This window comes from Daphnia magna, linkage group LG6 (assembly GCF_020631705.1).
Source record: "Daphnia magna isolate NIES linkage group LG6, ASM2063170v1.1, whole genome shotgun sequence".
Classification (NCBI taxonomy): Eukaryota; Metazoa; Arthropoda; class Branchiopoda; order Diplostraca; family Daphniidae; genus Daphnia; species Daphnia magna.
This window is the reverse complement of record NC_059187.1, coordinates 9866165-9887331: the sequence shown is the minus strand read 5'-3', so window position 1 is coordinate 9887331 and position 21167 is coordinate 9866165. Positions and strand designations below refer to the sequence as shown.

Here is a 21167-nt window from a genome sequence, read left to right as displayed (position 1 = left end):
AACGGTGGTTGTCCTTGTCATTTTTGATAAATCTGAGATCTGAAGTCTCTTTCCTTGTTCACGTCCCGTTGAAAAAGAGAAATAATAAGGCATAAATTTCAACGAACACCCACTCAAGTACGTTACGAAATTCAAATTCTAACTGCCATTTTTAATTTGTCCTTACCTTACCCCATTCCCTTATTTCAATTTTCACAATTTGCTATTCCATGCTCTCAGTTCCTCATCTCTTCCTCTTTTCCCTCATATTTCATAAAGAGTCCCCGGGGACGGTGGAGGCGGCCGAAAATTTCATCGTTTCAAAAGTTGAAGATTCTGCCGATTGAAATACTGATTGCACCATTTTCAAATTCTGTCAAATAATATTTATTTAGATATCTTATTTTATAAAATGATACGTCTGTCGCATACGATAGCTTTAAAATGTTGTATCTTGTACCATTGCCTTCCTCGATTTCCCATCCCTTTCGCCATCTTTCGACCCCTTCATACGCTGGCGTGTGGAGTTGACTGGACACTGACCAGTTAGTAGCTCAGTCAACATCTAGCTTCCAGACTAATGAGGTCGTCGCCTAAGTCTTGCTGAAAAAAGATAAAATAAGTTACGAATCAAGCAGTGCGTTTTCGACCGAAAATCTTTTACATTGGAATTCATTCAACACTTTCAATATGGGAAGCTATAAAGAAAACGAATCGGACGAAATTTTGGCTATCCAGAAGCGCGAAGAGAATCTAATGAAGCTCATTCAGGAAACTGGCTGCGAAATTATACAAGAGAATGGCCAACGGAAATTCGGTGGACCACCACCAAGTAAGTCAAAACTATGAATTTCGCTGTGTTTCTAGTGGTTAAATCAAAGGCGTTTACGAAGCAAAAGAATTTTGGCGCTTTTTTCCCTTCCCACGTGCATCATTTCAAAAACTGCATTTTTGAGTTCCGCTGTAAACTATTGGGCTGTTTTACTTGATTTTCAAAGAATCGGAAATCAACATTGAGTGCTTTAAACTTTATGTAGAATTCATTGTTACTTTCGTTTCCAAAATAGATTGGGAAGGCCCACCACCACCGAAAGGCACTGAAATTTTCGTGGGGAAATTACCACGTGACGTATTTGAAGATGAGCTATATCGACTCTTTTCAACAATTGGGCCCATTTACGAGCTCCGTTTAATGATGGATTTCAGCGGTTCAAACCGCGGCTTTGCGTTTATCCAGTACGCTTACCGACATGATGCTAATCGAGCAATCGAGTTGATGAATAACTACGAACTGCGACCAAGACACCACATTGGCGTGGTGAAATCTATTGATAATTGTCGGCTTTTCGTCGGTGGTATACCTAAGAACAAATCTTGCGAAGAAATCCAATGTGAAATGGAAAGATTGACCGAAGGCGTGACCAAAGTCATCGTTTACAGGTTGGTCTATCATCTCTACTAAAAATGGGTAAACTTCAATTTTTGTTTTTTTTTCCGATTTCAGTTCCATCACAGACAAGACTAAAAATCGGGGTTTCGCCTTTGTCGAATATATAAACCATCGGGCTGCATCCAAGGCTCGTCGAAAGTTAATACCCGACCGGATTCAATTGTGGGGCAAAGAAATTGCTGTTGATTGGGCTGAACCAGAGAACGAAATCGATGAAGACATCATGTCGAAGGTATTACTGTTACACTTAATCGCGTTGACCGCTCTGATCCTCCGTAGTTGATATGTTTTGCTTGTCAAAAGGTTACGGTTTTGTACGTACGCAACTTATCATTGACCACGACAGAACAAGTACTAAGAGACATTTTCAATCTGGCCTCGGATGATAATGTACAAAAACTTAGAATGATGCGGGATTTTGCATTCATTCATTTCACTTCCCGAGAAAAAGCTGAAAAAGCCATGCAGACTATGAATCGTGAGTTATTTTGTTTAAAACGCTATTTGATTTCGTCTACAATGTAACATCCAATCTTTCTAACAATGCAGATGCAGAGATCAACGGGGCGACGATTGAGATATTATGGGCAAAACCAGCCAAAGACAAGAAAACGATCAAGCCAAAAACGCCTTCTAGAAAAACTTCTTCAGTTTCGATGCATTCGGTTTCTTCCACTTCATCTCATAGTCCTTGCAAATCGGCGATGAAATTTTCCACTTCCTACCAGGGCGATCGCATGTTGTCACCTCCCTCTTCACTTAATTATTCACCAATGGCGTTGCCACTATCCTCAATCAGGCCAGCATTGCAGCATCAACAAGCAAATCAGTTTCTAAAGTAAAGGGAACCTAACATACCTAAACAGAAAATTCATCTTTCTTTTTTTGTTTTCAACAAACCATTAATCTTCTTTTGTTTTCTAGCAACTTCACTGTGCCTCCACCGTTCCACGGGGGTTTTCAATCTAGTCCACCAGGGATTCTCTCGAATACCCCTAGCACAATTTTTCCTCAAACAAATTTCATGCAAAACTCGGGATTCGACCTCAATGTAAAATTTGCCCTTTTAAAAATTAAATCTAAAAGGGTGATCAACATTTACTTGTTATCTAACAGGGTAACCGTAACTACAACGCCAGCATCACAGCAGATACCAGTTTCCGCGTACGCAAAACTCCTGACCCTGTAAGGCTGGAAAAGATCAGCTGTCATTATTATTATTTAACTAATACTTTTAATTTTTTTTCTGTACGCAGATGATGTATACCAATTTCGGACCGCCGCTTCATCCGCAGCCAAGCTGGGTACGTAATAATAATTATGTTTAGTTATCCGTTTTGATTTTGCTATTTACACTGAGTTTTGGTTATCGCAGATTGGAGAGGAGCGTAGCCGTTTTGGAACCTTTCGCGAATCATCGAAGTTCTCAATTGACGGCTTGAGTGCACAGTTCCATAAGATGAGCTGCAACAACTTCAATCGCGTCGGTTTCAATGGAAATGTCAGCATCAATCCATTCCAGGTTATTCCACCTTTTCCATCTCGTTCGTTGCTTCCGTAGAAGTCCAACACTTATGATTTTAACGTATGCACTTTCACTGCCCACCTAGCGTCTTTTTTTGAAGCATCTTCGTACTTAATATTATTCCAGTTCAAGTTTTCTGACTCTGCCAGGTTTGTTTTCTCTAGTGCATATCTATCTGTTTGATTGCTCGTTTTTTTTTTCTTTCCTTTTTCTTATAGTCTTTTCCCACAGAGCCGCGTGCTAACTAAATAATTTCTACTGCACAATATTCCGTAAACTTAGCAAAGAACTGTTGCCATCTTAAAACATTTTAATATCAAATGAAAGAATTGCTGTATATGACAAGCTGTTCGTTCCACTTTCTGAATTTGTTGAAGCATAATCATTTAGACCAAACAAATGGTTATCCTTAAGTTGACAATTTGTAGTGCTAGGAACTCCGCCATACTTGAGGAATAAGAAATAATTAGCTTTGCGTATTTTCAAAAGTATAGTTTCGCCTTACGTTAGTTTTACGTGAGTTCGATCATATTTGCACGTCTTGAAGTGGTTGGCCATAGCTAGAACGTCTGGCCATCAGCTAGCTCAGTGAATTGCTGCTATGTGAGCAAAGACAATGTGACAAGACAGTGTCGTCCGAAATGTCAACCTTTGTTTACAAAGCGGACATGATGTAAAGAAAATTTCATTTTTTACCGCTTGAACTGTGCGGTGTTTAGATGTTCTGACTGTGCCCAACTATCACGAACAGAAATTTTACTATTTCCGAATATGCAAAGCTAATCATTTTTTATTCGTCAATTACTGGGAGTTAGCTACCACAAAAATTTACAGTTGTCTCATTTTTCGAGTATTCGTCTTTCAACTAATTCAGAAACTTGGCACTAAAGGCTTTCGATATTGCTTATTTACAAGAATACTTTGTCCTGAAGGGATCTATCTACCTTCACTGATATCTATTTTAGAGCCATTTTTTTATTTATTTTTGCCTAAAGAAGGAAAAGAATGTCAGCTAAATTTAAATCACTTTTTAAAATTTTTTGGTATAGTTTTACAACAAAATAATTTTTCTTCTATTTCGATTTATTTCTGATGGATTGAAATATCTTTATTAGCATTCAGTAAGTTCTGTGGGTTGCATCTCTTTTCTTCACCATTGGTTATTTTTGCATAACTTTCACACACTTGTATTTTGAAAAACATTTAATCCAGCTTGCATTCTTCTTATTTATGGTAACATGTTTGCTTTTTTCATTAAACCCTGATTTATGAAACCATATCAGTTTTATTTTCTTTTAGTAGCCGAGTATCTTGTCTCTTCCTATAAAGGAACCCTAATACTAAACACATGGGTTTATCCAAAACTGATGAACTTCTCACATTGCAAACTATGCAAATATTGATGATTATCAAATGGTAAGTTAGTCTCAATGCAATTTCAAAGTCACTTGTATTTAATCGAATGTTTTCATAATTTGTCTCGCAAATAATGTCATTGATCAAAATAGGGCAACGAGAGGCCAGTCTAAGCGAGGAAATAGTATTATAATATTATATTATGAGAACAATAGTAACACAGATCAATTAGGATATCCGGAGTTTGGTTTTTCTTCCTTAAAACCCCCAAGGAAGCTTAGCAAGCGGGACACCCTCCGTGTCCAGAGCTTCCACCGTAACCACCGCCGAATCCTCCATAGGAACCACCGCCACCAACAGCAGTAGCCTGGGCGGCTTGTGCAGCTGAATAAGCTTTGTTTGCAGCTTGCTGGGCAGCGGCAAGGTCAGCAAGAGAAGCTTGTTGTTTGTAAGCTAATGCTTGGGCGTTCGCTTGAGCTTGATAAGCCATTTGAGCTTGAGTGGCTTGCTGAGCCTGTGCGGCCTGAAGAGAAGCAACTGCTTGCGCTGCGTGGGCCTGAGCAGCTTTAGCTGCAGCAGCCAAAGCTTGGGCCTGCTGCAATGCTTGCACTTTAGTGGCCTCGGCTGCCTGAACAGCCTGGGCGGCTTGAGCGGCCTGTGCAGATTCAGCGAATGCTGCGGCCTGCGCAGCCTGTGCTGCCTGTGAAATCTGAGCAGCCTGGGCTTGTTTGGCTGCCACGATGGCTTGGGCTTGCTGGGCAGCTTGAGTTGCCTGAGCTGCTAGAGTTGCTTGCGCTTGCTGGGCGGCTTGAGCTGCAGCTCCAGCCTGGGCGTTTTGCGCTGCCTTAGCTATATTAGCAGCCTGCTGGGCAATGGCTGCAGCTCCACCATAACCTACTCCGTACCCACCAGCTCCACCACCAGCCCCACCACCGTATCCACCACCGCCGCCACCTCCGTAGCCACCACCGCCACTTGCGAATCCACGTTTATCCTTGAAAATGATAATAAATGTTCATCATTCTTTTTTCTATTTTCAGATTTGGGAGAACATGGACTTACCCTTGTGACGTCTTCAGTTGCAGTATCCACAGTTTTCGCATTGCTGTTCTTTTCAGCTGTAACCATCATCACGAATCCTGTGGCGTTAATTCAGGTAAAGACATTAACATTAATAGTTTACTGATAGTATCACGTAACTTACCGATCACACAAACTAAAGCAGCGCAAAATTTCATTTTAACTTTGATGAGATTGTTAAACGTTGTTGAGAGATTGTAAGCTCTTGATCTACTTTAATGTTTGTGACTCTTTGCGCTGGCTTATATAGAGTGCCATTCCGGTTCGCTGCTCTTCCAGCTCAGTTTACTGCTTCGCCAATTGTTTTACTAGCCTAGTCATTCAGCGCCAGCTTCCATCGCATGGATTGAAACCACGCCAACCAGTCAAAGTGGGTTAAAAGAAAGACTTTTCCTTTTCATTGTAACGCTGGGTATCGAAATTTATCTTCATCGCTCCTTCACAGAAAAGAGTTGTCCAGGAATTTCTGTGGGTTCCCGATCTTTTGTCGAACCGAAAGTGAGATCGACCAAAGCCTCTCCCTGCGCAAAAATGCTACATTGTTTGGAGAAAATCCGGACTAAACAGGTGCCCTGTTCCACTTTTGTTTTTAATTTATGTGAAAGTAGCTCCGGAAATATGACACTCGTATATTTTCTTCTTTTGAAGTGGTATGATCTATTCTAATATCTGAATCTATTGATGATGGAGAAACTCTACCGTCAACAAAATCTCGGGGAAAAGTGTAAGATTTTATTTATTCTAATGTTCTTTTGTGCTTATCAGGGTGGTTACGTAATACTTTAGAATGATGCAGTACTAGCCGCTCTTTCTTTGTTTTGATAAAAACGAAACAATAAGAATAGCGACACCAACATCACAAGAATAATGTAAAAGAAGAAACTTATAATTTTGGAGGTAAAAATTAACAGCAAGAGCAAAGAATAAATGTATTGTTTCTATGTTAAATATCGTTAGACCGAAATTATAGTTTTATTAACTAAATTACTTAAACGTTAATACAATTTTCTAATTTATAGATATAGAAAGGCCAAATTACACAATTTCTAAAGCCTGCAAAAAGGAAGACTATAGAAAACCACGAGCAACGTCGCAAAAACAAAGAAAAATTTTTCAGTTTTCAAAGCACTGGCTGACGCAGGTACGATTAAGATATTTGAGTTATCCCATCCGCCCGAACCAATGCTATCCGGTGTTATCTCGTTAAGCCCATCTCCAACATTGCACAAATCGGCAAAGTTACATGATTGCGCCCACACTGTAATATCCTCTCCAGGATTTTCTCCGTTTGGAAGCGGCTCATCCTCGCAGCCACGTAAGAAACTATATATCATTCCTAAATTGTTCACACATTTATTTGTAAATTTTTCTCATTGTAGATTAGCACTTTATCTAGCAAATAGATTTGTTAATCTTACCAGGCTCGGACGCATATTCGAGACGCCGGATTGTGCAAAATTTGTATTTGCATTTTACAATTGGAGTGTTAGCTGTTACGGCAGCCGGGTTTGTTACGCAAGTATCGTCTCCACCTCCTTGACTGATACAAGAATAGCACAACAGCTCACCTTGAAATGATCCAACATTAATAGCCGTTAATAGAATTATGGCAAACTTCGAGTTTTCGATGTCCGTTTACACACAGAAAGTTCTTAAAACAAGGCAAGTATTTGCTTGTTTATTTTTTTTTTTTTACCTGTTGCAACACCACAGTGAGTAACTAGAACAATGGCAAGCAAAAAATGTAGAGACATCACTTTCAAGCAATACTGGTCTGCTTCGTGGCTGAATTGGGGTGTTAACCAAGCCTATATCGTTATTTTCTTGGAGTGGCTGGCGGGCTCGTTATCAACCGCTTATCAAATATGAACTGAGCTTCTGATAAGCTATTTGCCTGCTCACTCTAACGATAAATTGTATCTGCACAACCAACAATGCGATTGCATCAACCTTTGAGAATCATGCCAGTTTTACTGTTTTTGTTGAGACATCACGGTTGAGAGTGAATGTTTCGGGGGGGGGACAATAATCAAAGTTTAAATGAGTGAAAATTCCCGCGGTAATAAGCTCACCATCTAACGAAAGAAAAAGAGACTGACTTATTTACCCCATCTAGTTGAACATATTCAAAATACCATAGCAAACCTACATGTCATTGTCATTCGCCTAGTCTACGATACAAGTCATCTGGGCTACAATTTCAAACTAATAGTCACAAAGATTCATTTACTTTGTGATAGAAAAAATTCTAATATAATGTCTGTCCGTGTTTTGGGTGAGGATTCGCAGTATGCGTTAGAAATGAATGCTGCTGGGACCAAATTGGTTGTCGTTGATTTTACGGCTTCTTGGTAAGTCTAGTTCAATGGATTCTCAGTCCTTTTATTTTTGAAATTCTTATTTGCATTGTGTGGATCACAATATTATGATCATTTGATTAAAAGGTGTGGACCTTGTCAGAGAATAGCGCCATTCTTTGATGAATTGGCAAGGAGGTATCCACGGGCTGTGTTCCTGAAAGTTGATGTTGATAACTGCCCAGAAACAGCAGCAAGCAATGGAGTTTCTGCCATGCCAACATTCATATTTTTCCGGAATAAAGTAAATTATATCTATAAATGGCCAATAATTCCAAACTGTTTTTATTTTTTATATACAGACAAAGATTGATCGTTTGCAAGGAGGAAATCCTGATGCATTGGAGCAAAAAGTTAAGCAACATTATGGTTCTGATGATGCAGAAGAGGATTCCAGTGTGCAAGGCTATGTAAGAATATAGATTTATTATATTTGAAACAGTTACCATTTTGAGTTACCATTATTCTCTACCATTTCAGTTGGATCTGGCAACATTTATAACCAAGAGTGGATGTGAATGCCTCAATGAGTCTGACGAGCATCCATTAGCTGGGTGCCTGACCAGCAATCCTGGTTATCTCGAATCAGATTGTGATGAGCAGGTGATTATTTATTTTGAAATTATTCTTGATCAATTTTCTTGCGAAAGCTGAAAAATTTGATTTTCTTGCTTCTTTGGATAGTTGATTGTTTCACTTGCCTTCAATCAAACTTTGAAGATACATTCATTAAAAATCAAAGCTCCAAAAGATCAAGGACCAAAGACTTTGCGATTGTTTATTAATCAACCACGCACCATCGATTTCGATTCGGCCGAGAGTACTCAACCCACACAGGAAATAATGTATGCTTTGATTTGAATGTTTAAAGGATATTTAATTATGAAGTTTATTTTTTGCAGTCTGCAACCTGGTGATTTGGATGGGAATCCAGTTCTTCTACGTTTCGTCAAATTTCAGACGGTTTCGAATCTAATGATTTTCATTAAAGACAACCAGAGCGGAACCGAAACAACCCGCATTGATCATATTGCTATATACGGCTCTCCGCTTTCTACAACCAATATGAGTGATTTCAAACGGATTGCAGGGAAAAAAGGCGAAGCTCATTGATTGCAAAATTATAACCATGTAATTTCACTTTCAATATGGAATATCTTCATACAAGGGAGACCGAAGATCACTTCAAATTCAGGTGTAACTTAATGTTTTGTATGCACTCCGCTTTTTTCATTTTACTTACACCATGTACTCCTTGATTCGAAAGATAACCTTTCAGAATGTCAACCTTCATTTTATCAAGCTATGAAGTAGCAAGGTAAAAAAAAGTTAGGTCATGGTTAAAACTGTTTGAAAGTGAATCTTACCCATCCATTCCTCGCAGCATCTTCAACAGTAGCTTCGTGTTGTGGGTCTCTCGGTGTCAAAATTGAGGCTTGAAAATTGCGAGATTGATAGCCAAGAGGGAAAACAAGATCGTTAAATATTGTTGATCGTTGGCCAAGTCTTCTGTCTATGCAATCGCAATCTGGTAACGCCAAATCATCTACGCTTTCAACATCTTCCCGACCCAACGCCAATCCTTCCAAGGTTTTCCATTTAGTATGAAGAGCAGGATCTTCGAATTGCGCTGGAGTATAACTTGTCTTACTTGACAACTTTTTTCTGAAAAAAGCTATGATTTTTAAGTAAAAGATAGGATAAATTGCAAGAAAGTTACACAATCGCCACCGCCGCATCTATTTGGCCTCTGTCAGCTCTCCAGACTTCTGGTACGTATTTCCGCTCGTCTTTCAGTACAAGTGTCGATCCCACTAAGTCGCCATAATTGAATTTCCGGACATCGTTTAGGAAAGGTAGATATATTACGTGAAAACCGAACACCGACGGCTGTTCTGGATCTTGTTCAGCATTAGGCAACAAAGCTACAATGCGAGGTTTTGTCGCTGCTGTGCACTTCAAAATGCACAACGGAGCAAAGCCCCTTACTTGACACCGATCCATCAAAACTCCAAATAGAACGCGACTTCCTAAAAACATCTAGTTAATAATGAAAAGAATTTTTATCTTCTGACAAAAGTACAACCTTTAACTAGATCTTCATCAGGATAAATGAAACTGGCAGGGCTTAGGTACAAATGAAATTTGAGTTTCTCAATAGGCTTGAACCCAAGCAACGTGAATCCAACCGCAAACTTCGATTTTAAGCTTGTTAAGTCGTTTTTGTCCAAACGAACTTTTTCACCGGACACAATCGTAGACTTCATTAGCTCACTTGGTAAAAGTGTCTCAGCCGTTTCCTGTGTTAATAAAAGTAAAAATATCACGATCGGCATATTCCCAGTTCATTAGTAATAATTAATTACAGCATTAAATTTGGTAGTAACTGATTTCACTATTTCGTTTGTTCTCTTATCCAATTGCATACGTTTGGGTGTGGGGGCGGGTCTATAGAGAAACAACTTCATTTATCTTTGTTGCTACATTGACTACAAAAAATCAATTTTTTGTTACCTTATTAAATTGTACAGTTTGACTCCAAACTTTGTGTTTGAATCAACATTGAAGACCAAATTTGCAACAGGTCTTTTTTTCTGGCCTTTACGACATATTTTTGAAAGCAGTTCATCAGCTGTCATGCTGCCAGAGAGAATACTGCCATACTCATTTGACATCAGCAACTCCTAGATATGTTTTAATTGACAAAAAGAAATTAACCACTCAACAGAAGAAAAATAAACTTAGTACAAAAACCAACCTGATAAACCTTAGAAGTGTCAAATGCCTCTCCAATAGGGAAAAGGAATATGGAGACATTACCATCCTGAAGGTCTCCAATTCGTTTTTCTGCTTGTTTTTGCTTGTTGGAAAATTTTGAATGTGGCTCATCATTATTGGTAAACAAGAAAATCTTTTTGTTATCCTTTTTTGATTTACTAAATTTAGATCAACAATTTTTTTGTTAAGATGGACATTACAAGAAATTATACTAACAACAACATACTGTTTTGAAAATATTGAGCTGCACAGCCATAGAGCATCTGCCAAAGAGATGGACTGTTGATCTACTGCATATACATATTCATCAATTCCACCATCCTTATTCAGCATTTCATCTAACTGCAGGATAGGATCACAGTCAGGTTTTTGCAAATCTTGCAACAGGTATGTGTTGGAATACACTCCATATTTTTCATTTGGTTTTTTTTTTTTAGTTCCAAATAGAACAATGGCAACAGAATCATAAGGAGCTGTAAAAATTTTGTTTTTCAAAGTATTGAAGGCACACCTGATTGCTAGAGTAAAGGGGCAATCGTCTATAGTTGGTTCAGCTTCTATGTTATCAACAGATGGAGAAGTTTTCTCGAACATTGGAGCCGATGCATCGACTAGAAAGATGGTTGCGTCTCTTCCGTCAAATGTGTCGTCAGTTATTCCATCCGGATTGTCACGGTCATCCATTTAGACAAATTGCACGCCACACAACCCAAAGCTCAAAAGGATTTCAATAAGTATTACGGTATTACCAAGTATTGCTGCAATCTTTAATGTTCAAACAACAGTCAATCCAAACACCAAAATAAGCAGAAGACAGCACCGACATCTTACGGTTAGAAAAAGATTTTCGACGCAATTAAAAATACCTTTAATTTAACAAACTGGGACCGTGGGCTCATAGAGTTGTAACACCGCATAACTTTTATTAACTATAATTTACTTTTACAACTATCAAAATCTTGTTAACCATTTAAAGCAGAACAAAGCCCATTTTTTAGATTAACGGAATTTCAACTTCCGGTTTTAAAATGCCTAATAACTCCTTATTTGCAGGTCTATCATAAAAAAGATTCACATTTTCGTGATCCTCGTCAAATTTGGGGTCAACTCCATGTGTCAGCTCAAAATACCCGAAAATCGTCAAAAATCGCAAATTTTCCTGAATCCGAAGTTAATGAAAAATCGCGATTTTAGTCAAATCGACTTTTGGCTAAAAACACGTCATTTCAATCCCAAATTTGATAAGGATCACGAAAATCTCATTTGTTTTGTTATCTGATCTCTATTTCCTGAGATATTGGCTACTTCTGGTTACTTCCGGGAAATTTTCTTGACAATTTGCAAAAAGTAAAAATTGAGCTGTATTATTCTAACAATTTCAAAGGGTTTTCTTGCATGCATTAGGGTGTTGCAGCTTTTATTCCGTGTTTTTCTTGCTATCAACAGTACAGGCTGACCCTACGAGCAACGGCAGTATTAGTTACAAATGTTTAGCGCCTCGTCTTGTAACTAGTAGCTGATATTCTAGGTTTTTAAATTTAAAATTTGAATCAACTGTCTGAGGTTAGTAAAGTTCAAGCACTGAAAAGCAAGAATTGTACTGATTTAAAAGTAAAATTTATTTTCTTTGTGGGTTCCAGCTGGAAGGCGGGAGGCGCTAACGTCTGCTAACGTCAAAATTATCAGTTTCTCCCCGGCAGCTAAGGATATATTATAGGGGAAAATCTATGGTAAAATCATAGATTTTAGCGACCATTTTAGGTCGCTAGAGGCCCCCATAATTCTGGGGGGTAATAGGTGTGACCATATTATAGTGTTTCTTTTTCTTCTTAGTGTCACCTTAGTTAGATTGTTTCTCTGAGTTAGACTTGTAGTTACTTGTCTTATCATTCTCGATTTACACTACGACGACATTTTGTGTTGCACGTTTGGGCAACAATTGACAATTGGATTGGATTGGAGACAATTGGCATTTGCTCTATACAAAGGACAATAAAACAGAGAGCGTAAGTCCTTCTAATAGACCAACATATCTGCAACCAAGGATCTGCTTAGGGACAGTGAGACATCAGCAAATACAACAACAGAATCATATCCAAATTGTAGCACAAAACTTGTACAGCTGTGATACCTCCCAAACACCTATGCAGTTTGGAATGCTTGTCAGGCGAATGGTACAGTAACATCCCATAAATATCAATCAACTCCCTTATTCACTTTTTTATTTTGTTTTTCTAGCAGATTAATGTAAAAGATGTCAAATGTTAGACATGTGGAAAAGGCCTGATAGGATGTGTGGACGCCTTCGGTAACATAGATTGGAACATATGATTTTTCATGTTGGCTACACCAAGGCAGTAATAACTGTGCTGCAAACAATCTGCAAAACATGCTTGTCTGTCCATCTCAGTGATGAGATGGCAAATTTGTTGAGTAAATCTGACTAAGGAAGCAAATCTGAGAAGTGTTCCTAAAAGTAACTTGTCCCAGTGTGATTTTCATAGCAATCCATCATTTGTTCCAAAGATTTTTTTATGAAGCTACAACATGGAAGGTTGGCCACTTACAGTAGAAAACCATTTGGGGTGCACCATTTAGATAAATGATTGAAGATTTATTATTTTGCAGGTCTTGAACCAGTAAGCATCATACGGGGAGCTCCTATGTATGAAAGGAACTTTCTTCAGTATTGATACTGAGATAAATGACTTTGTTCTCATCAACTTTCAGTTTAAAGAAACCATTAACTCCTCAAAGACCACAAGTACACCTGTTACCACCACCCGGTTCCAAATCGATGATTGCTTGGATTCTAGAAAAAACAATGCTCGGTAAAGTAAATTTTACAGTTGCCAACCGCAATAGTTCCGCACTGTAATAAAATCTCGGTCAGTGACTCGGTGTCACCAACGTGATACAAAGTTATTCAACTCTTTACATCAAACCTGTTGAGAAGGATGCCCCAGGCTGGACACTATTACTCCAATTGAAAATGAATGGACACAGGTAACAAGTTTAGAGATACTTTTATCAGATCACCTTGCAACCTCTTACTTTCATTTGAAAGTAATTCAAGTAGGTCGTCCTAATGCAATAATAATTTCCGATTTAATTTTTTGATTTAGTTCATTTATAGCACTCATGCAAGATGCAACCACCATTTAGACATCTTAAAAACGTATTTTAGGATATGCAAACTATGGCACTAAGTTAATTTTTATATAATACTTCGCATGTTTGTCGCATGTGAAAAAGAATAAAAATGGAATGTGATGCCTAGGTAGCATAATGAGGTCAGAAGATTGCCCAACATCTATGGAAAAATGACTTGATTGATGGTAGTATTTTGTTCCAAGACTGTTGAATGTCTATTGTGAAGGTTTATCAGATAGTTGTACTGACACCACCTATCTTTTCTAGAACCAGCTATATTTAGCAGGTTGGCTTTATTGTAGAACTGTTAAACATTTGATATTCATAATGTTCGCAAGGCTTTTAAGAAAATAGTTTTCATTGCACTGGCGACAATTCGGAATGGCGAGGTGCGAATGAATCGGATTAAAAGTCAGCGTGGAAATGCAATAGGTAACAAAAAGTTTATGAGCTGTATTAATTTTTGATATAAAAAAATAGTTAGTTCCGCAGCTGGCAAGAAATGAGAGGACGATTGGTGATGAGACAATTTATTCTAATCGCTGTAACTCATGGACACGTCGACATTCGTGGTAATCAAACTTAGAACGTCTGCAATGCGAAATTTTTCACCAATATAAAGGTAAGCTGCAAACATATTTTCAGCATTTTTAATAAAAAAATAAGCGCGTTCATTCCCTTCAACCAATTGTCAACGCGAGGGTAAATAAATAGAAAATGTCCGCTTAAAATAAATACTATTTTCAAAAGATTTTTGAATTTTTAGCCCCGTAGGAACCTTCCATACGTCACTTTTATTGTAGCTGACAGTGACTGTAATTATGGCTTACTTAGCCCATGCTTATCCAGAGCTGCCTTCTTGATCCCCGCCCTAAAAACTATCATCTTCAAAAGCTTCCAGGTTTGTTATGGTCGTAGAACAGCAGACGACGGAGGTGAGGAAGTAGTGACGGAAATAAGAAATTCATACATATTTCGTTTGAAGTACGTACTACCTTTTGCACTTGTACAGAGCGTTCGGGAACGAAATTAGTTGTGGATAGGTTTGCTGTTGACAAGCAAGGTTGGTTATCAAACAGCATGCTGTACATTATAAAACCCCATTTTTATACTTTTCTTTTCTAGGGAAGGATTTTTACCAAACCAGACAGGAATGAAATTTTTTGTGGCTGGTTTTGTTGTTGACAAGCAAGGTTTATTATCAAACAGCATGTTGTACATTACAAACCCACTTTCATACTTTTCTTTTCTACAGGGGAGGACATTTTTACAAAATAGACAGGATATTTATTCTAGATCCCATAATGTTTGGGTAATAAATCGTAAGAAAAATGGCAAAGGATTTCACCGTATTAAGTAGATGTATCAGCAAAAATTTAATACTAACTCATGTTTTTTCTTTAATGTAGATCACAAATCATACTGAATTAGAATAGGATGTTGACTGAGGCTGGGTGCCAAAAGAATGGATGATAATTGTAAGCGCGATTGGGAATATCCATGATTTTTTAAACGTTATCTCATGTTACGGTATTTTATTAAAGATAAATTGAAGTGCATATCTGGGCTCCCTTCTTTTCTGTGGCCCCGTTTCCCCTTGACTCATAATAAGCCCGTAGGGGGTCATGCCCCTACTGTACGGTATATATAAAAACAACATATATCGAGGTTTGGAGGGCTCTGGCCGGAAAGGGGACGTGGGGGTCCTCATAGTTCGATGAAATGCTTATGGAGGGCTATGTCGCTACCCACAAATCCGAATTAAAGGTTAATCGCTCCTGTAAAAATGTTCCAAATCTTCAGCTCTTCTTCCGGCTTCTCTTAGCCAAGCACTGGGTAATCTCCCCGGTGAGTCAATTGAGGCAGTGTCTCCCCCTGCCTTGGTTGACAGCAATTTTTGAAATGGTTATTTAACCTTTTAAAAGTTGCAAAATATTTTATCATGTGGAGAATTATCAATACAAATTTTGTTTTACATTAATTTTGAAAAATTTGTTTTTCGTACTTTCTTTGTGTTCACACTCTATACATTCCTGACATTTACACTTTTTTCTTTTAAGGATTGGACTCTAAACACTGCTGAGATGGCCACTGATGTGCAGTTCTTGTACTGCGAATTCCCGGATTGCCTTTGAATTATTGCCGATGACATCTCAATTCTGTAGTTGGTAGTTATCTGTTGAACATAGTTGAAACTCATATTTACCAGAGTTTTGTTTTCCTGCAGAATAATTTTGTATTCAATCTTTGTATATATTGGATTATCCGGTGTATTGAAGTAGTTTCACAGAATTTGATTTAACTCTTTCGGGGATCGATCCCCAAACTTTCGGTGTGCATTGCCGATGCTCAACCGTTGAGCCATGAGTTATATTTAATTTTTCATTAATATTAGAAGGCACGAAAAGATAATAAAGGCGATTTTTATAGGCTCGTAAAACTATGTGCTAACCTGAATGATGTTGTATAAGGATCATAGCTCTGTGGTAGAACGTTGGTGTATGGATCTTAAGGTTTCGGGTTCAAATCCCGTCGGAAGTATAGCACATTAAATTATGGTAAATCGTGTTGCAATTCTATTAGATGTATTTATTATAGACATGTTTAAAGGAAATTGTCTTGAATCATACTACAAAAATTATTCTAAGTCCAAATTTGTTAACTCAATTAACACGAAAATGTGGACAGCTTGTAAATATGACTTATAGCTCAGTGGTAGAGCATCGGCACGGTACGCCACATGATAAGGGTTCAAATCCTGAAAGAGTCAACCGAGTTATTAAAATGATCAACAGTTTCAATAAATGAATATATATTACAATCTGATATCTCGGCTGGGGATGACAATGGTTAAAGTCCGTTGCAAAGTGTTCAAGTAAAAAAATACTCAGTCACGCCGATAAATCAAAATGAACAATTTATTGAAATTTATTATTGAGAATTGTTTCAAAGATTACCAAAATATCCGTCCCATTACTTCGTAATGGGGAAGTTTCTCGACCCGACTGGCTCCTGGGAAGGTAGACCCCTGGGAATGTTGGAAGCCCAGGACATCAGGAACCCACTTGGAATCGAACCACGGACCTTCGAGTTGCTAGGCGGATGCGATACCTTCCTGGCAACCCCCCCTATATCCCCCCCATTGATATTTGATCCCCTATGTACAATTTTGCACAGTTACCTTAATGTGTTGAAGACTTAGATTAAAATGTAGTATCTCTCATAGCTCAATGGTAGAGCGATGGACTGGAATACGATGTAACTTGGGTTCGAATCCCATTCAGCTGTAGTGGAATTCAGTGTCCATGCTGGATAATATGTGGTCATATTAATTAATCGTTTTTTTTTTTATTAACAAACATTAAATTGAGTAGGATTAATCATCATAGTATGGGTTCGTTTTCCATCTGAGTTGTAATGTTCCGGTATATGCGACCAATAGCCACGTTGAAGAATAGGGCTTTACAAGTCTTTGGTTAAGGCACTCTAATTTTACTTAGAGATTTTGTAACTCATAAATCAGAATTTTCCCAATGGAATTTATTTTTACATTGGAATGTAACTGAACTCTTTAGGGAATCGAACCCTAAATCTTCTGCGTACCGCTCCGATGCTATACCGTTGTGCCATTAGACATACACTTTGAATTTCAACTTTTACCATGAACTTAAATGAAACTTGTTATAATAATTTCAAGTACCCCAAGGTAAATTACTAAAACGCTTGTAAACTGTCGGTGAATAACGTAAATAAAGTAAATTAGCAAACATATTGTATCTTTTCGTTAAGATAAAATTAAAAAAAAAAAGAAAAAGATAAGAATGGATATAGATGCCCTGCACTCGCGACGAGTTATCACCTGTAGAAGTGCTTTATGGAGAAGAGCAGCACGAACGGCGGAATCGACTCCACCGCTTACTAGCATGAGCACGATCTTATCACGTCCGACCGTGCGCCGGATGTAATCGTTACACTGCTGCTCGCGTTTCTCCAATGTGAAACCTCCTTGCAATCCACAGATTTCGAATAAGAAGGCATGCAACATTTTTCGTCCTGTAATTTGACACCAGCCGTTAAGATCAATGTTTCGCACTCAATGGAAAGGAAACCAACATACCGTTTTCAGTCAAATCATGGAACTGGACTCAGTAATATCAGCAATAGCGGAAATAATATGATGTGAAGATTTTGCGACGTAACGCAACTCTTCTGCAACCTCATCTACGCTGTCACAACGGGTCAGTAATACCATTTGCCGAGTCTCTAAGCCTTTAAACAATAGGCACTCCGTTTCTACTTGGATCTCGAATTACCCATCGCGAACATTTTTTCTCTCCACCGTTCCACCTTAATAGAACAAAACAAAAACAAAAACATAAAAATGTTCAAATTATTTTTACTACATAATTGTTATTTCTGACATGTTAAATACTGCTGAAAAAAAAAAACAATTTGAATGATAAAAATGTGATATAAAACAGAATTGTTTACCTAACTCCTTGTTGAGTATTTGCTTGCCATAACAAATTCCACGCACTGGAAGACCTCAGCCTAAAGATTGCTGGGTCGTATAGTCGGGCATCAACCGCGCACACTGAGTTAGGACCTGTTCAAAAGAAATATAAAGTTCTTTTTTGGCTCAATCATTTCATCGATTTGACCCTGAACATTTGTATACACATCTATGTTTCCAAAAGTTAAGCGTAACAATAACATTAAGTGGTTTTAGTCTTTACCTCCTGAAATTATAATTACTTTATAGTCTTGTTGAAGCAGAAAGCCACCTGGGGTTTCCAGGGCTATATCAGATTCCACACATTGTTCTCTGACTCTGTGATTAATAATCTAAAATATAAATTTTTTTATTAATACATTTTTATATCATCTATCACCTCACGGTTGTGGTTGGTTGTCTGCCTGGGAAGCTAAAGGTTGTGGAATAATTCACCATTTGTAAAAACAACTGATGTGTTGTTTCACGTTACCAATTTACCTTTTGTCAACAAAACTAGTAACGAGAAACAAATGTATCATCCTTCAGCTTTAGGGTTTTCCTGCTAATTTAAGAATACTAAAAATGTCACTTTATTAACATTATTACTGATTTGTCAAATACCTTAAACATCTTTTTATAATCTTTCCAATGACACTTGGCTGGCATCAAGACATCCTATGTTCTTAACATGACTCGCAACTTAACAAAATTTTATGTGTTTAGATAAAAGTTAAAAACCTAGCCTTTTCAATACAAGTTAACAGTATGCCTTGACATCATCAGATGGAAGGCATGGTGTTGCCATACCACATATCTTTTGATAGATCAGTGAAACATATTTTCAATTTCACTTTGATGCCTAGTAGATTTTCTTTTTCATTCAGTAAAATATCCCATGTACTTGGCTCTAACTGTGATGAATAAGAAGCTCCTGCAGTTGACCTGTTAACGGCAAAGTGTAAGAACAATTGGTGGAATATAGAGTAGAGTTTGTAACTTTAAACATCTAAGGCTACCATTTTTAATATGATGTCTTTCTTTATTCTTTGTCATGTTCCATTCTTGTTTCGTACTTGTACTTCAGCCACCAAGTTTGGTTGTCATTCCAATTCTTTCCTTGTTCGACTGCTTTATCATAGGTAATTCTTCATAACCTTGATTGCTTGATTTCATTCACAGATGCTGTGATTTTGAATGTCATGTGGAACTTTTTCCACAGTAGTATTAGGCCCAAGCCTTATGACTAAACTCGACGCAATGAACGAACCATCAACCATCCCATAGTCTAAGTCTATACTGTAATCAAATGTTTCAAATGGTAACAAAAACAAAGCTGCCAAGGAAAAAGCATTGGAGATAACAGTTTAACTTCGGCGTTCGGTCACTAGATGGCCAAGGGTTGTGATTTGTGAACAAGAAAAAAAGAAGGTCAAGACTCAAGAGGTAAATGTAAATTAAGTTATAACCGTTTTCTATATTGTCAAAGATATATTAAAAAATTATACGATTTATAATAAGATTGATTAATTTTGAATTTGATTGATTATTGATTTATTGTTGTAATTTTCGTAGAGATTTGCAACTAGAGCATTTCCAAATAGATTGGCATTGGCTTTTGACGTTCCCCAATAATTAGAACATTTATCATTGTTTAATTTAACGTAATTTTTGTTCTGAAAGTTTCTTCTAGTTAGCTGAAATGGAGAGCGAAACTTCGACCAACAATGTGAACAGTGATTTAGATCACAGTAAAGTGGAACACTGCTTTCAGGAATTTTACACAGAGGTAGGCAATTTTTAAAGAAATTTCATTTTATGATCTATTACTATTACCTTTACTAGCTTGTTTTCTGTTCACATTCTACGATGAGTGGTACCCCTTATCAGAAAATACATTTACCTTAATTTTAGGTCAAACAAATTGAGAAACGTGACTCAGTTCTAACATCAAAACAGCAAATAGATCGTTTGCTGAGAGCAGGTTCATCCTATTTTAATCTCAATCCTTATGAAGTACTGCAGGTTGATTATGAGCTTCCAGTGGATGAAATAAAAAAGAAATATAAGAGGGTAGGATTTTACATTACCTAAACTCTCTTGTAGAACATGTGTCATTTTGGTTTGAAATCCTTCAGTTGTCAATATTGGTCCACCCTGATAAAAACACAGATGATTCAGAACGTGCACAACAAGCCTTTGAAGGTAGATTCAGGCTAGATCAAATATCATACTTAGCATGTAGATATAATAGATGTATCTGATTTTCTAGTTATAAATCGAGCCTGGAAAATTTTAGAGAATGAAAAAACCAGAAAACGTTGTCTTGAGATTGTTGCAGAGGCTACAGGCATGACTGATCTGGCGGTAACTATAAAACATTTTAACCAACAATCTAACTTAAATTAATTTTCTTTCATTATAAAAAAAAGATCGCCGAAAAAAGAAAAAAGTTGAAGAAAGAAGGAAAGGATACAAGAGTTGAGGAGGACGACCCACTCAAGTAGGCCCTTTATGATTTTTTCTATTATATATATTTTTTTTTTATAAAATAAAAATTAAATTAATTCAATTTCAATCCTTACCTAGATATCGCCGCGCAGTCTATGTTATGACGATAAAACTTTTCGCTGACATGGAACGCAAAAGAAGGGAACTAGAACAACGGGATATGGAAGAACGAAAGCGTAAGAGAGAAACAGAAATTGAGGCAGAGGAAAAGGCTAAAGTAGACAAAGAATGGCAAAAGAATTTTGAAGAGTCACGCCAGGGTAGGGTGAGCAGCTGGCAAAAATTTCAACACAAGAAAACCAAAACGTCCAAAGGATTTTTTAGGCCACCTAAAAATAAGATGGAACAACGTTGAAGAAAAGAAAAGGTTGACGTTGGGCATTGCACTAAATCTTCTGTTTCATGTCACGGGAAGAAGTTGACTTCCTTTGCATTGAAATTCTTATTGTTTTCTTACCAAGATCAATAAAATTTAAAGATCTCCGA

General features: G+C 37.5%; 6 protein-coding genes and 2 long non-coding RNA genes across 25 annotated transcripts; 5 read left to right on the top strand and 3 right to left on the bottom strand.

Moving 5' to 3' along the window:
• The first annotated feature begins 329 nt into the window (after positions 1–329).
• On the top strand, positions 330–3775 carry LOC116925757 (probable RNA-binding protein 46). Its single transcript, XM_032932512.2, has 9 exons — positions 330–811; positions 1047–1419; positions 1484–1661; positions 1733–1907; positions 1979–2267; positions 2354–2480; positions 2546–2614; positions 2686–2733; positions 2805–3775. The coding sequence occupies exons 1-9, from the start codon at positions 670–672 to the stop codon at positions 2988–2990; spliced, it is 1587 nt and encodes a 528-aa protein (XP_032788403.2). The 5' UTR covers positions 330–669; the 3' UTR covers positions 2991–3775.
• A 610-nt stretch (positions 3776–4385) lies between these two features.
• Positions 4386–5660, bottom strand: LOC116925761 (glycine, alanine and asparagine-rich protein). The gene is made up of 3 exons (XM_032932520.2): positions 5515–5660; positions 5373–5449; positions 4386–5304 (listed from the first exon to the last, which is right to left on the bottom strand). Exons 1-3 carry the CDS (start codon positions 5546–5548, stop codon positions 4588–4590), a joined length of 828 nt encoding a protein of 275 aa, XP_032788411.1. The 5' UTR covers positions 5549–5660; the 3' UTR covers positions 4386–4587.
• Positions 5639–6468, top strand: LOC123473665. Its single transcript, XR_006647635.1, has 2 exons — positions 5639–5760; positions 5836–6468. It is a non-coding gene; the product is annotated as an uncharacterized LOC123473665 (long non-coding RNA).
• Positions 6303–7250, bottom strand: LOC116925766. Its single transcript, XM_032932526.2, has 3 exons — positions 7087–7250; positions 6809–6958; positions 6303–6726 (listed from the first exon to the last, which is right to left on the bottom strand). Exons 1-3 carry the CDS (start codon positions 7142–7144, stop codon positions 6437–6439), a joined length of 498 nt encoding a protein of 165 aa, XP_032788417.1. The 5' UTR covers positions 7145–7250; the 3' UTR covers positions 6303–6436.
• A 188-nt stretch (positions 7251–7438) lies between these two features.
• Positions 7439–9034, top strand: LOC116925760 (thioredoxin-like protein 1). The gene is made up of 6 exons (XM_032932519.2): positions 7439–7741; positions 7835–7991; positions 8050–8157; positions 8228–8350; positions 8432–8592; positions 8650–9034. Exons 1-6 carry the CDS (start codon positions 7647–7649, stop codon positions 8858–8860), a joined length of 855 nt encoding a protein of 284 aa, XP_032788410.1. The 5' UTR covers positions 7439–7646; the 3' UTR covers positions 8861–9034.
• On the bottom strand, positions 8857–11350 carry LOC116925756 (X-ray repair cross-complementing protein 6). Of its 3 annotated transcripts, none has more exons than XM_045174755.1 (9): positions 11037–11178; positions 10752–10867; positions 10506–10683; positions 10262–10431; positions 10114–10195; positions 9834–10047; positions 9468–9777; positions 9115–9412; positions 8857–9050 (listed from the first exon to the last, which is right to left on the bottom strand). In XM_045174755.1, exons 2-9 carry the CDS (start codon positions 10856–10858, stop codon positions 8928–8930), a joined length of 1482 nt encoding a protein of 493 aa, XP_045030690.1. In that variant the 5' UTR covers positions 10859–10867; positions 11037–11178; the 3' UTR covers positions 8857–8927. The 3 variants fall into 3 exon arrangements, with proteins under 3 accessions (XP_045030690.1, XP_032788402.2, XP_032788401.2); XM_032932511.2 differs by having other exon boundaries at positions 10752–10929; positions 11037–11177; XM_032932510.2 differs by having other exon boundaries at positions 10752–11350.
• Positions 11351–11793: 443 nt separating this feature from the next.
• On the top strand, positions 11794–16043 carry LOC116934808. 16 transcript variants are annotated; one of them, XR_006647630.1, is made up of 14 exons: positions 11796–12088; positions 12166–12699; positions 12764–13079; positions 13154–13356; positions 13419–13531; positions 13651–13863; positions 13946–14110; positions 14163–14250; positions 14324–14380; positions 14445–14741; positions 14804–14871; positions 14934–15000; positions 15088–15156; positions 15739–16042. It is a non-coding gene; the product is annotated as an uncharacterized LOC116934808 (long non-coding RNA). The 16 variants fall into 16 exon arrangements; XR_006647626.1 differs by having other exon boundaries at positions 14934–15027; XR_006647631.1 differs by having other exon boundaries at positions 11797–12088; positions 14934–14990.
• Positions 16044–19570: 3527 nt separating this feature from the next.
• On the top strand, positions 19571–21167 carry LOC116925777 (dnaJ homolog subfamily C member 8). Its single transcript, XM_032932538.2, has 7 exons — positions 19571–19616; positions 19854–19959; positions 20085–20243; positions 20309–20375; positions 20443–20537; positions 20603–20673; positions 20760–21167. Exons 2-7 carry the CDS (start codon positions 19873–19875, stop codon positions 21034–21036), a joined length of 756 nt encoding a protein of 251 aa, XP_032788429.1. The 5' UTR covers positions 19571–19616; positions 19854–19872; the 3' UTR covers positions 21037–21167.